We start from the raw sequence: 13,298 nt of genomic DNA, 5'->3' as shown, positions 1-13,298 counted from the left end.
GTTTAATGAGGACTTCGAAAATTACCCTGTGTTTCAATTATGTTGGGGATTGAATATTCCTGTTTGCCCAAAAACGAGCTACTTTTTCACGTTTCAAAAAAGTTTTAAAATTGAGATTGTGCTTGGAAATTGATCTTTTTTATGTCGCTTTTTCTCTCGTAAATTTTCTGAAAACTGCACTTCAAATTTCAGCAAGTGATTTAAAATTTAGAGTCTAGACTCAACAACTTTCAAACAACAAGTTTTATTCATAGTTTTAATAGGAAAAATATTAAGTCTTAAGCCTTACCTGGGCTTAAGATTAGATTCGAAGAATCAAAATAATTGACGGAGTAGTAGAGATCTTGTTGAACTGATTCAAAAATCCTTTTTCTCAACATAATCTTTCCGTATTTCGGTTTTCGAAGTAAAGTTATGTTCAAATTCTTTTTTGGCATGTCAGCATCTTCAAGAGAAAAATAAGGTCGACCTAAAACCACGGAAGCTCCTTCTTGTACTGTGATTGGTTGAATCAATCGGAACTTGGGATGCTCGTCGTTTCTCGGTTCAATGGTAATTTCCATCAACGTTTCCTGGATTGCGTAATTTTTTCCGTCCGAGCAAATAAACTTCATAAAATCAGCTTCCGGTTCGATTTTTTGCACTCGATGCGTGTGTAAGCTTTGAACATAGGCCAACTTTTCCATTTTAACCTGATCAAAGTAGAAACTACTAATTGGCAAGTAATAGTACGGCGAAGTTGCGTCTACATTAGCTAAGTAGCCATATGACGGTTGCCTAGAAATATAACAGATTATTTGGGACAAAAACGAATCATTGTCTTCGGCTTCTAGAATGTCGCCGCTTATTGCAACTTTTCCACCTTCTGGAACATAGACAGTATGCGCTATAATAGTCGGAGGAGTCACGTCTATAGGGATAATATTAATTTCGATTTGCATGTTTAGAAGCGCCTGGTATTTCTGGTGCGCTTCGAAACCTTCGGTTGGAGTTATATCAAGTCGGAACTCAAAAATATCTTTCACAATCGAGTTGCGAGAAAAGTTATTTGGTTTGTAAATAACAGCTTGTTGGCTTTTTTCGAAGTCGTCTAGAGTAAGAGTCCCGCCTCTGTATTCATCACCCGTTGCAATCCAAATAGCGCCGTAACTGGAAATCGGTGCGTCTATGTTGTAATAGGGACGATAGCCGAAATCACTTTCTGGAAAGTTGAAATTTTCTCTAACAAGAGAGAAAGCGTAGAGCGATGTTTTGGTTTGATCACGTGACGGAAGATGTCGCTTTTTGACTTGTTTCTCCTGTTTTGTGTAAATGTCTGTTTTGTCTATTGCTTTGCGTAACTCTTCAAAGTACCTCCAAGTAGCCTGGAAGCAAAATCAAGTGATTAAACCGTGCAATTGAAAAACATAACTAAACGGTTACTATATAAGTTAATGACGGTTACAGGCCCGAAATTGAGCATACACGTAATTTAGTCTAAAAAGCATTAATGCTGATCGTATCATGGCAAACCCCGAAAATTTTGACTGCCCTTTAACGTCTATGAAAAAGTTTTTTGAAAAAAGAAAAGAAAAAAAAATTGATTTTAAAAAAAAAATTGTTTTTATAATTATACCCTCACTCGCCATGTGAAGTGTATAATGATATATTTTTTGTCTGGCAAAAACCAATAATATTAAATTGTTCGCCTCAATTTAATTTGTATATTTTGAAGCAAATATTTTGCAATGCAATTCTTGGCACACTTCGAGCTGAAAAGCCTGAACCGATCACTGACCGCCGAATAGATTTACTGTTTCATAAGTTTTCTGTCAGTTATTTCTACATCGAATTATTGCTCTTCGTTTTAACATCTGTTCTGATTTCAAATAGAAACAGAAACATGAATTATTTTATTGCGTTCACAAAATGTGACGCCGCCGCCACCACCAAAAGAAATATGTTTTTATTCCTTTGCAAAAGGAAGGGAAATGCTATTGGAATAATTCGTATAACGTTTTAAGCATTGAGAATTGAAACGACTATTCTCATTCAATACGAATATTAACGATTCCTCTCGTAAAATACGAGCATACGAAACCTTCTTCTCGTAAAATACGAATGTACGAATAAAGAATACGAAGTTAAAAGAAACTTCTCATTTGATACGAAAAGTGGCGTGATTTCCCAATCTGAGTATAAATAGAAGCTCAAAACTACGGGAATTCATTCCAACAATATCTCTTCTAACACCAACACCACTCTCTTCTACCACCCCAACCAATCTCAAAAAAAAATATCTCTAATCTCACCGTAAAAAATAAATATTGAGTCAAAAGGCAACTTGCTGTAAATTCATACTAACTTCTTTTTTTAATAAAATATTTCTCAGCGAATTTTAGATTTACTTTCTAAGATAGAAAGTAGAAAGGACCCTTTATTCCTAGCAAGCGTTTTGTCCGACGTCTATAGTATTGCTAGCGTAATAAATTGGTGCGACCAGTGAGGCACACCTTCTAAAAATTCGCAAAAATTGCTAAAGTCTCAAAAAGAGATAAGCAGCAAAGATTCCAATTCTCAAACTGGAGAATTGTTGAAATTTCTCTTACAAATAAAGAGAAGTAATAAATTTCCAAATCGGAAATTTAAGTTTTCTAAACAAATTTATAAACCTTTCTATCTAAAGTTATGTCAGTTGTCTCGAAAAGCTTGCTGCTTATTTTATAAATTCCATCACCTTCGTTGTTGTCAAGAATAACAGTGATGTTTAATCCAATTTCAAACGACGATTTAATCAGGACATTAAACTCTTGATTTCTGAGGATATTTGTTCCATCTGTGACGTCGAAAGTTAGATATTCAACATCTTCAGCGACATCAATTGATGCGACATAACATACCCGAACTTTGTCAACATCATCTTGTTTGAAAACATCCCCGTAAACCAAAGTTTTTTCAGCTTGTTCTGAAAGTTTGATAGAAAACTCTCCGAACTTTGCAGTGCTTCGGACAATGTACTGCAAATCTACCAAGTTGGTATCCGAGTCGGTCACTTGAAGATTCGAAGAGTCCAGGCACCTCTGACGTCCAGGAGTTACCACCAGGGGTTCCGAGACAACCAATATTGGAACCTCGTCATCTATGCGATTAATTGTCACGTTTAATTGTTGGACAATTGTGTAAACCGCATATGGTGATCGAGAAAAGTTTGTGTCACTTTGGTCGTTTATTTGAATTGTGAAAGAATCCTCGAAGTTTTCTGATCCACTGTGTTTGTAAACGATCGTGTCCGTTTTGAAAGCGACGTCTTCTGAAATAATTTCAAACAAATCAACTCTGATTGTTAATAATTTCCCAGTTTAATGAGGACTTCGAAAATTACCCTGTGTTTCAATTATGTTGGGGATTGAATATTCCTGTTTGCCCAAAAACGAGCTACTTTTCCACGTTTCAAAAAAGTTTTAAAATTGAGATTGTGCTTGGAAATTGATCTTTTTTATGTCGCTTTTTCTCTCGTAAATTTTCTGAAAACTGCACTTCAAATTTCAGCAAGTGATTTAAAATTTAGAGTCTAGACTCAACAACTTTCAAACAACAAGTTTTATTCATAGTTTTAATAGGAAAAATATTAAGTCTTAAGCCTTACCTGGGCTTAAGATTAGATTCGAAGAATCAAAATAATTGACGGAGTAGTAGAGATCTTGTTGAACTGATTCAAAAATCCTTTTTCTCAACATAATCTTTCCGTATTTCGGTTTTCGAAGTAAAGTTATGTTCAAATTCTTTTTTGGCATGTCAGCATCTTCAAGAGAAAAATAAGGTCGACCTAAAACCACGGAAGCTCCTTCTTGTACTGTGATTGGTTGAATCAATCGGAACTTGGGATGCTCGTCGTTTCTCGGTTCAATGGTAATTTCCATCAACGTTTCCTGGATTGCGTAATTTTTTCCGTCCGAGCAAATAAACTTCATAAAATCAGCTTCCGGTTCGATTTTTTGCACTCGATGCGTGTGTAAGCTTTGAACATAGGCCAACTTTTCCATTTTAACCTGATCAAAGTAGAAACTACTAATTGGCAAGTAATAGTACGGCGAAGTTGCGTCTACATTAGCTAAGTAGCCATATGACGGTTGCCTAGAAATATAACAGATTATTTGGGACAAAAACGAATCATTGTCTTCGGCTTCTAGAATGTCGCCGCTTATTGCAACTTTTCCACCTTCTGGAACATAGACAGTATGCGCTATAATAGTCGGAGGAGTCACGTCTATAGGGATAATATTAATTTCGATTTGCATGTTTAGAAGCGCCTGGTATTTCTGGTGCGCTTCGAAACCTTCGGTTGGAGTTATATCAAGTCGGAACTCAAAAATATCTTTCACAATCGAGTTGCGAGAAAAGTTATTTGGTTTGTAAATAACAGCTTGTTGGCTTTTTTCGAAGTCGTCTAGAGTAAGAGTCCCGCCTCTGTATTCATCACCCGTTGCAATCCAAATAGCGCCGTAACTGGAAATCGGTGCGTCTATGTTGTAATAGGGACGATAGCCGAAATCACTTTCTGGAAAGTTGAAATTTTCTCTAACAAGAGAGAAAGCGTAGAGCGATGTTTTGGTTTGATCACGTGACGGAAGATGTCGCTTTTTGACTTGTTTCTCCTGTTTTGTGTAAATGTCTGTTTTGTCTATTGCTTTGCGTAACTCTTCAAAGTACCTCCAAGTAGCCTGGAAGCAAAATCAAGTGATTAAACCGTGCAATTGAAAAACATAACTAAACGGTTACTATATAAGTTAATGACGGTTACAGGCCCGAAATTGAGCATACACGTAATTTAGTCTAAAAAGCATTAATGCTGATCGTATCATGGCAAACCCCGAAAATTTTGACTGCCCTTTAACGTCTATGAAAAAGTTTTTTGAAAAAAGAAAAGAAAAAAAAATTGATTTTTAAAAAAAAATTGTTTTTATAATTATACCCTCACTCGCCATGTGAAGTGTATAATGATATATTTTTTGTCTGGCAAAAACCAATAATATTAAATTGTTCGCCTCAATTTAATTTGTATATTTTGAAGCAAATATTTTGCAATGCAATTCTTGGCACACTTCGAGCTGAAAAGCCTGAACCGATCACTGACCGCCGAATAGATTTACTGTTTCATAAGTTTTCTGTCAGTTATTTCTACATCGAATTATTGCTCTTCGTTTTAACATCTGTTCTGATTTCAAATAGAAACAGAAACATGAATTATTTTATTGCGTTCACAAAATGTGACGCCGCCGCCACCACCAAAAGAAATATGTTTTTATTCCCTTGCAAAAGGAAGGGAAATGCTATTGGAATAATTCGTATAACGTTTTAAGCATTGAGAATTGAAACGACTATTCTCATTCAATACGAATATTAACGATTCCTCTCGTAAAATACGAGCATACGAAACCTTCTTCTCGTAAAATACGAATGTACGAATAAAGAATACGAAGTTAAAAGAAACTTCTCATTTGATACGAAAAGTGGCGTGATTTCCCAATCTGAGTATAAATAGAAGCTCAAAACTACGGGAATTCATTCCAACAATATCTCTTCTAACACCAACACCACTCTCTTCTACCACCCCAACCAATCTCAAAAAAAATATCTCTAATCTCACCGTAAAAAATAAATATTGAGTCAAAAGGCAACTTGCTGTAAATTCATACTAACTTCTTTTTTTAATAAAATATTTCTCAGCGAATTTTAGATTTACTTTCTAAGATAGAAAGTAGAAAGGACCCTTTATTCCTAGCAAGCGTTTTGTCCGACGTCTATAGTATTGCTAGCGTAATAAATTGGTGCGACCAGTGAGGCACACCTTCTAAAAATTCGCAAAAATTGCTAAAGTCTCAAAAAGAGATAAGCAGCAAAGATTCCAATTCTCAAACTGGAGAATTGTTGAAATTTCTCTTACAAATAAAGAGAAGTAATAAATTTCCAAATCGGAAATTTAAGTTTTCTAAACAAATTTATAAACCTTTCTATCTTTCTTTTTTAAGTTCTAAACTAAATATAAAATGGCTGATACCCCAATATCCCATCCCAACTTGTCTTTAATGACATTTTCGGGAAACGATCCGAACCAAAATGCTACAGCATTTTGGAATTCAGTTGAAAACAAAATTCTTTTCTCATTAGGTCAAACACCTGCTGATAATGATGCACGACGCAGCTATGATAGCAGACAACGATCCCTATTCGGATCATTGTTAACTGATACATCTCTTGAATGGTTCAATGATAATGTAACCAATGCTACCACATGGGCACAACTCAAAGATCTCTTCCTAAACAGATTCACTGACGGACGAGATCAATTCAAACATAGAATTGATGCTGAAAATGCAGCTCGCCAAGATGGCGAATTAATAAAAAATTACTTCCACAGAATTAAATCTTCTGTAGATAGAGGATGGCCCGAAAGTATTGATGAAGCCGTTCATGCTACTGAAGCTGCTCAAAATGCTGAGAGAACTATACAAAACAGACAAAGAAGTCAAAAGTATATTGATTTCTCAATTAAGGGACTAAGACCTCTAGCCCTTAAACAAAAAGCTCATGAATACATGATAGAGCATCCAAATGCCAACTGGGATCAATTCACAAATCATGTAATCACTAAGGATCTAACATTCATTGTTGCTACTGATCCTGCTAATAAGTCAACAACGGATAAAATGACTTCATTAGAAACTCAAATTAAAGAACTAACAAAATTGATCAAGAATCAAGAAGTTAGTGCAATCAATGATCAGAATTCATTTCAACGACGTCACCCTGACATCAAGGGAAGACCTAATAGTACACGATTCTGCGAATATTGCAGAATGAATGGACATTCTATATCTAGATGTTCCAAAAAGCAAGTTCAGGACGAAGTAAATAAGTTGCGAAAAGAACTCACAACAAAAAATGAACGAAGAGTTTCATTTGAAACTGATTATAAACGAAATCGAAGACCGAATAACTTCCCTAACCAGAATAACCCTAACCCAAGTAACCGGTTTTGGGATAACCAAAACAGAACTACTAACAATTCAAATCCTAGCCAAAATAACTATGGCATTCGCCATAATTATAACTACAACGGAAACAATTTCCAAAAGGCTAATGCACAATCGTCTTTCAATAACAAAAGACCCCAAACCTATGATGATAGGTATCCCAGAGAAAACAAATTCAGAGAAAATGAACAAGTTGCTAAACAGTTCTACGACCAAGAAAATAGGCAATTCAATAGTAATCCTAGAGGTCGACCATATAACACTGGAAGCTATAATAGCAATAACAGTCGAGACTCAACGCGATCTCAATCACCAAATTTTAGATCGAATCAAATACAGTCTGAAACTACCCACTGGGTTGAGGAAGAAGTCAATTACTGTGATGCGATCACTGATTTCTTTCCTTTAAACTATTAAAGTCTCCGAAACCGAGCGATGATAGTAATCCTAAATCAAGGATATATCTTAGCTTATATCATTTTGCCACCGGAGACAAAAATAATAATAGTGGACTTGAAATTGAATTCATGATTGATCCAGGATCAACTTGTAGTATCATAAACTACCCAACTTATCAGGAATTGGAAAAATTAGGTCAAAAAATGACAATCTACCGATCCAAAATTAAAGCAAAGACTTATAATGGATCTGATATACGTATGTTTGGCCATACATCTATCCAATCTTGTTTCGACACTGATGGAAAATATCCATCTAACCACAAAGTGTGGATAACTGAAGAAAAGACTGCTAACCTATTAGGAGTAGACTTTTGTCATCTCTTCTTAAAAGCTCTCTACTTTGATATCCCAGCAGTTGAGCTCAAATCAAAAGAAGGTGTAATATCCTACGGGTTGATGAACAACGATAAAGAATATCCTAACGTTTCAAAAATTGTCTCAATTAACTTGAAAGAACCCCTGTTCATTCCAGCACGCTCTACATACTTATACAAACACTTGGCTGAACCAAATTCATACTTCGAAAAAGGGACTACATTCCTGCCTCATAAAAATACAACCAAAACCGAATTGGTTTTCATTAATACAGTTTGTACTCAAATTGAGCAAAGCCTACCTATCCTAATTGAGAATCAGAAAGATCATCCTGTCACACTAAACAAGTGTGTACTAGGCTATGCAGTAACTGATATTCAAGGATACGAGGATAAAATATTTGCTATCCACGATTGTGATGAGTTCACAACGAGAATTTTAAATGAAAGTTCAGAATTCGATAGCTGTTTCATGCTGAACACTGTTGTCAATACAACACAGGAAAGCAATACTCAATTATCCGGCCCCTGTCTACAATATGTAGACTTCAAAAAAAGGTCCATATTCGAATCGAATATGCCCATTGCCCATACAATCTCTGCAGATAGAGCAATGAAAAAAGGATTTGCTGAATCAATTAGCAAAAGGTATCCTGAGCTACGACACTTTTGTAACTCAATACATGCCAACATTAACGACATTCTCATCTTCACTGATCCAAAATCTGGACAAATCATATATAACCTGATTACCAAACAGAGGTACTTTCAGAAACCCACTTACGACGCTATATTCAATACCTTGTCCGAAATGAAAGATCATGCTATAGCAAATAACATTCGATCTATCGCAATGCCCAAAATTGCTTGTGGCTTAGATAAAATGAATTGGGAAGAAGTTTCCAAAATCATTGTCGATGTATTCCAACATTCTGGAATTACTATATTTGTCTATGTTTCAGGACAAGAAATCAAGGACATGCCTGCCCTTGAAGTGTTTGATACAGAGAATGTATCAGAAATATTTGAACAAATTGGTTCAGATATAGTCAAAGTATGCAAAAATGAAAACGAAATAGCAACCGACTTTTCTAATGATGCAAAGAACCTTTGCAGGCCTCCCTTGAAAGAACAATTCAAAAAGTACCGAAACAAAGAACATAATGATCGGCTAATTGCCTTTCTAGTCAACGAAACCTTTACCCAATACTCCTCAATTGATAAGGACAATAGTAGTACTTTGGAAAAAATCGAAACTACTATTAAATTTTTATCTGACTTCGATTTCACACAAAGTGATATATCGGATGATGAATTTGCTGATCTAATTCAAATGCTGATAGAGGATCAAGACGTTTATTCTCATCACAAATATGATATTGGAAAAACAAAACATAAATTCCACATACCACTCAAAAAGGACGCAACGTTCAAAAAACAACGACCGAGTAAAATCCCAGTCCATCTAAGAGATAAATTGGACAAGTTAATGGATGAATTAATCCAAGCAGGCATAGTCAGAGAACTAAATGAAAAAGATGATATGAACTCATGGTTCGTAAATCCAGTCATCATTCTTCCAAAAAAAGACTACGTTAAGTTGGTCTTGGATGCTAGGTATCTAAACTCAATCACAGATACTAGCAATTGTAGTTGGCCATTAGAACCACTACAAGTTCTCATGACCCGAATAAACGGATCATACTTCACAAGTAGTGATCTGTCTTGTGCCTACCATCAAGTACCTCTAACAGATGAGGCTCAGAAATTAACAAGCTTTATTGTAGGAGGTAGACAATATACCTACCAAGTTGGTTTTTATGGCTTGAAACCACTTCCAAATTTCTTCAGTAAACTAATGAGATATGCCTTCGGACCTCTCATTAAAGAAAAAAAAGCAATTACTTACATAGACGACACTCTGTTACAGAGTCAAAGTAAAAATGAAATGTTTGACACAATTCGAGAATATCATTCTCTTTTACGGAAGGCTAACTTAAAAGCTGCCCCTGATAAAACCTTTTTCTTCCTAAGAAAAGTTAAATTTTTAGGCCATGTTGTCTCTAAAGATGGTCTTTCCCCAATCGCTTCACGAATTGATGACATAAAAAGATTGAAATCCCCTGAATCAAAAACAGAAGTCCTAGGAGTATTAGGTGTCATGGGATTCTACAGCACATACATCATCAATTTTCATGTGGACGCAAAATGTCTATATGAACTGGCAAACAGTAGTGATAAGTTTCAATGGCTACCATGCCATGAAGAAGTTTTTCAAAAACTGAAATACAAATTCTGTCATGATATTTCAAATGCCATACCTGATGTAAACTACCCATTCCACATTCACGCCGACTCCTCAAATGTAGGAACCGGATGTATACTCATCCAAGACTTCCCTGAAGGGAAAAGAATTGTTTCTGCCAATTCTAGAGTCTTTGATAAAGCTGAGCAGAAAATGTCTACTCAACATCGTGAATTATGTGGAATAATATCTGCTTTGCAAACCTATGAATTCTACATTATAGGTTCACCCTTTCCTCTATACCTATATTGTGATCATAGACCTATTCTCTTCTTATGGTCCAGAAAAGGACAACTATCTCATAGATTTTTCAAATATCAAGTCGTATTGACAAAATTCAACAATTTGAAAATAATCTATACTCCAGGTTCAAACCTAGCCTTTCCTGACTTATTGAGCCGAAATGTGCCCATCGCTGATATCAAAAGATATCAACTAGAACACAAAACTATTCCAAATGATATAAAGTTCATCCTAGACAATGGAGAACAAATATGTTATTCAGTACTCCACAAAGATGATAACATATTTCAAAACAATTGCTATCCAGTCATTGCTCAAGTGCAAGGCGGGAAAAAGAAATTAATCAACATAAGTGACAGAGGAGACTTCAGCATTGAAGATGCTCCAGAATATTTTGAAGAGTCTTGTAGTGCAATTCAAAATATAACAGATTTCTTCCGATTTGGCAAACAAATCAATCAAATCAAACGACTATCTATACCAGATATAAACGATCAAAACATTTATGAAGAAATTCCAGATGAAGTATCTGCACTTGATGATCCTTTGGAAAATTCAGAATGGCTTGACTTATATGAAGGCAATGTTGAGAACAACCTTCTCAACGATCTGGTTAAAGCAAAAACTGAGTTGGCTGCCAAAACAAGACCTTTGAAATTAATCGAACCCCTAAGTCTCCAATCTGAAGAGAATAAATCAGATTCTCTTGAACTGATAGCAAAAATGACCAAATTTGCTAAAGAAGCAAATTTAGACGTTGAAACAGTTATGCAAGAGCAGTGTAACGATACTGTAATCGTAGATATCAAAAATTGCATAAAGTAAAACGAAAAGCCAGAAAGAAACAAAAAAAATCCTTATCGTGAAGAAAAAGGGTTAAAAGCCTATATCAGGCAGTTTGAATTATTATTCATTGAAGACCAACATGATCTTCTATGTATTAATGAATATAATGATGACTATACTAAGAGTCCAAGAATTTGCTTACCCATCTCCCTAGTGCTAAATTGCTTTGAATTAGCTCATAAGCATCCTCTTAGCGGTCATCACGGCGAAACAAAAACTTTGGAAATAATTAAAAGATATTTCTATTGGCCCGGACTCTATAAATGGGTTAACATGCTTCTTCATGATTGCCTAGAATGTCAGAAAAATAAACCTAAACGAAAAGACCTGAATGAAGCTCCATTACAACAATGGGGACAATTAGAAACAATCCCAATGAAAACGATTCACATTGATCATAAAGGTCCGCTCAGACCATCAAGTCATGGCAAAAACTTTTGCTTAGTTGTGATAGATGCCTTCTCTAGATATCTTCAAGTATATCCATGCACCCATGCAGACTCTAAGGAAACTATTAAGCTCTTAGAGAAATACATCACAACATTTGGTATTCCACAACAATTTATTCATGATAATGGAAGTGCATTCATGAGTAATGACTTTGCTCATTGGTCCTCTGAATTGGGAATAACCCTGAGACCAAGAACTACTTACTCGCCTTGGACTAACGGAAAAGTTGAAGTCCAGAATAAACATTTAACCCAGTACTTTCGACATTTCTTGAGTACCTCAGGCTCAAACTGGTCTGAATTAACAAATAAATTTGCTTTTGCACATAACACCGCCATTAATTCAAGTACAGGTTACACTCCATATGAGATTGTTTTTGGCATAAAACCTCAAGTTCCTCTTAGCCTTAAATTAGGCCTCTACCGCGACCAAAACAAAAGATGTACCTCTGAATTTTGCGCTGGTCTCGAAAATCATGCTCATACCGAGCATAAATCAAACAATGAGACCATAGATAGATTTCTAAAAAATCAAATTTCCGCCGAAATATTAAAAAGGGAAAATGATTTTAAGCTGATTTATCGTAACACCTATACCCATTGCCGCCGTATCACTAATAAGGCCCACATGTTCCGAAATCAATATATCAACTAGAACACAAAACTATTCCAAATGATATAAAGTTCATCCTAGACAATGGAGAACAAATATGTTATTCAGTACTCCACAAAGATGATAACATATTTCAAAACGATTGCTATCCAGTCATTGCTCAAGTGCAAGGCGGGAAAAAGAAATTAATCAACATAAGTGACAGAGGAGACTTCAGCATTGAAGATGCTCCAGAATATTTTGAAGAGTCTTGTAGTGCAATTCAAAATATAACAGATTTCTTCCGATTTGGCAAACAAATCAATCAAATCAAACGACTATCTATACCAGATATAAACGATCAAAACATTTATGAAGAAATTCCAGATGAAGTATCTGCACTTGATGATCCTTTGGAAATTCAGAATGGCTTGACTTATATGAAGGCAATGTTGAGAACAACCTTCTCAACGATCTGGTTAAAGCAAAAACTGAGTTGGCTGCCAAAACAAGACCTTTGAAATTAATCGAACCCCTAAGTCTCCAATCTGAAGAGAATAAATCAGATTCTCTTGAACTGATAGCAAAAATGACCAAATTTGCTAAAGAAGCAAATTTAGACGTTGAAACAATTATGCAAGAGCAGTGTAACGATACTGTAATCGTAGATATCAAAAATTGCATAAAGCAAAACGAAAAGCCAGAAAGAAACAAAAAAAATCCTTATCGTGAAGAAAAAGGGTTAAAAGCCTATATCAGGCAGTTTGAATTATTATTCATTGAAGACCAACATGATCTTCTATGTATTAATGAATATAATGATGACTATACTAAGAGTCCAAAAATTTGCTTACCCATCTCCCTAGTGCTAAATTGCTTTGAATTAGCTCATAAGCATCCTCTTAGCGGTCATCACGGCGAAACAAAAACTTTGGAAATAATTAAAAGATATTTCTATTGGCCCGGACTCTATAAATGGGTTAACATGCTTCTTCATGATTGCCTAGAATGTCAGAAAAATAAACATAAACGAAAAGACCTGAATGAAGCTCCATTACAACAATGGGGACAATTA

At 35.4% G+C, this 13,298-nt stretch overlaps 2 protein-coding genes across 2 annotated transcripts in view; one reads left to right on the top strand and one right to left on the bottom strand.

The window, feature by feature from the left end:
• Nucleotides 1-13,298, top strand: part of LOC134838866 (ATP synthase subunit alpha, mitochondrial-like) — a 494,565-nt gene that overhangs the window by 380,158 nt on the left and 101,109 nt on the right. The window lies entirely within an intron of this gene.
• LOC134838984 (extracellular matrix organizing protein FRAS1-like) overlaps nucleotides 1-13,298 on the bottom strand; it is a 78,946-nt gene that overhangs the window by 63,179 nt on the left and 2,469 nt on the right. The window contains exons 3-5 of the mRNA XM_063854357.1: nucleotides 3,626-4,700; nucleotides 2,652-3,289; nucleotides 290-1,364 (exon numbers count right to left, since the gene is read on the bottom strand). Of these exons, the coding sequence (XP_063710427.1) occupies nucleotides 290-1,364; nucleotides 2,652-3,289; nucleotides 3,626-4,700 (2,788 nt within the window). The remainder of the gene's footprint in view (nucleotides 1-289; nucleotides 1,365-2,651; nucleotides 3,290-3,625; nucleotides 4,701-13,298) is intronic.

Source organism: Symsagittifera roscoffensis, chromosome 2 (genome assembly GCF_963678635.1).
Source record: "Symsagittifera roscoffensis chromosome 2, txSymRosc1.1, whole genome shotgun sequence".
In the NCBI taxonomy this organism is placed as follows: domain Eukaryota; kingdom Metazoa; phylum Xenacoelomorpha; order Acoela; family Convolutidae; genus Symsagittifera; species Symsagittifera roscoffensis.
The sequence above is the reverse complement of the archived record's forward strand: the minus strand, read 5'-3'. Positions and strand labels throughout refer to the sequence as shown.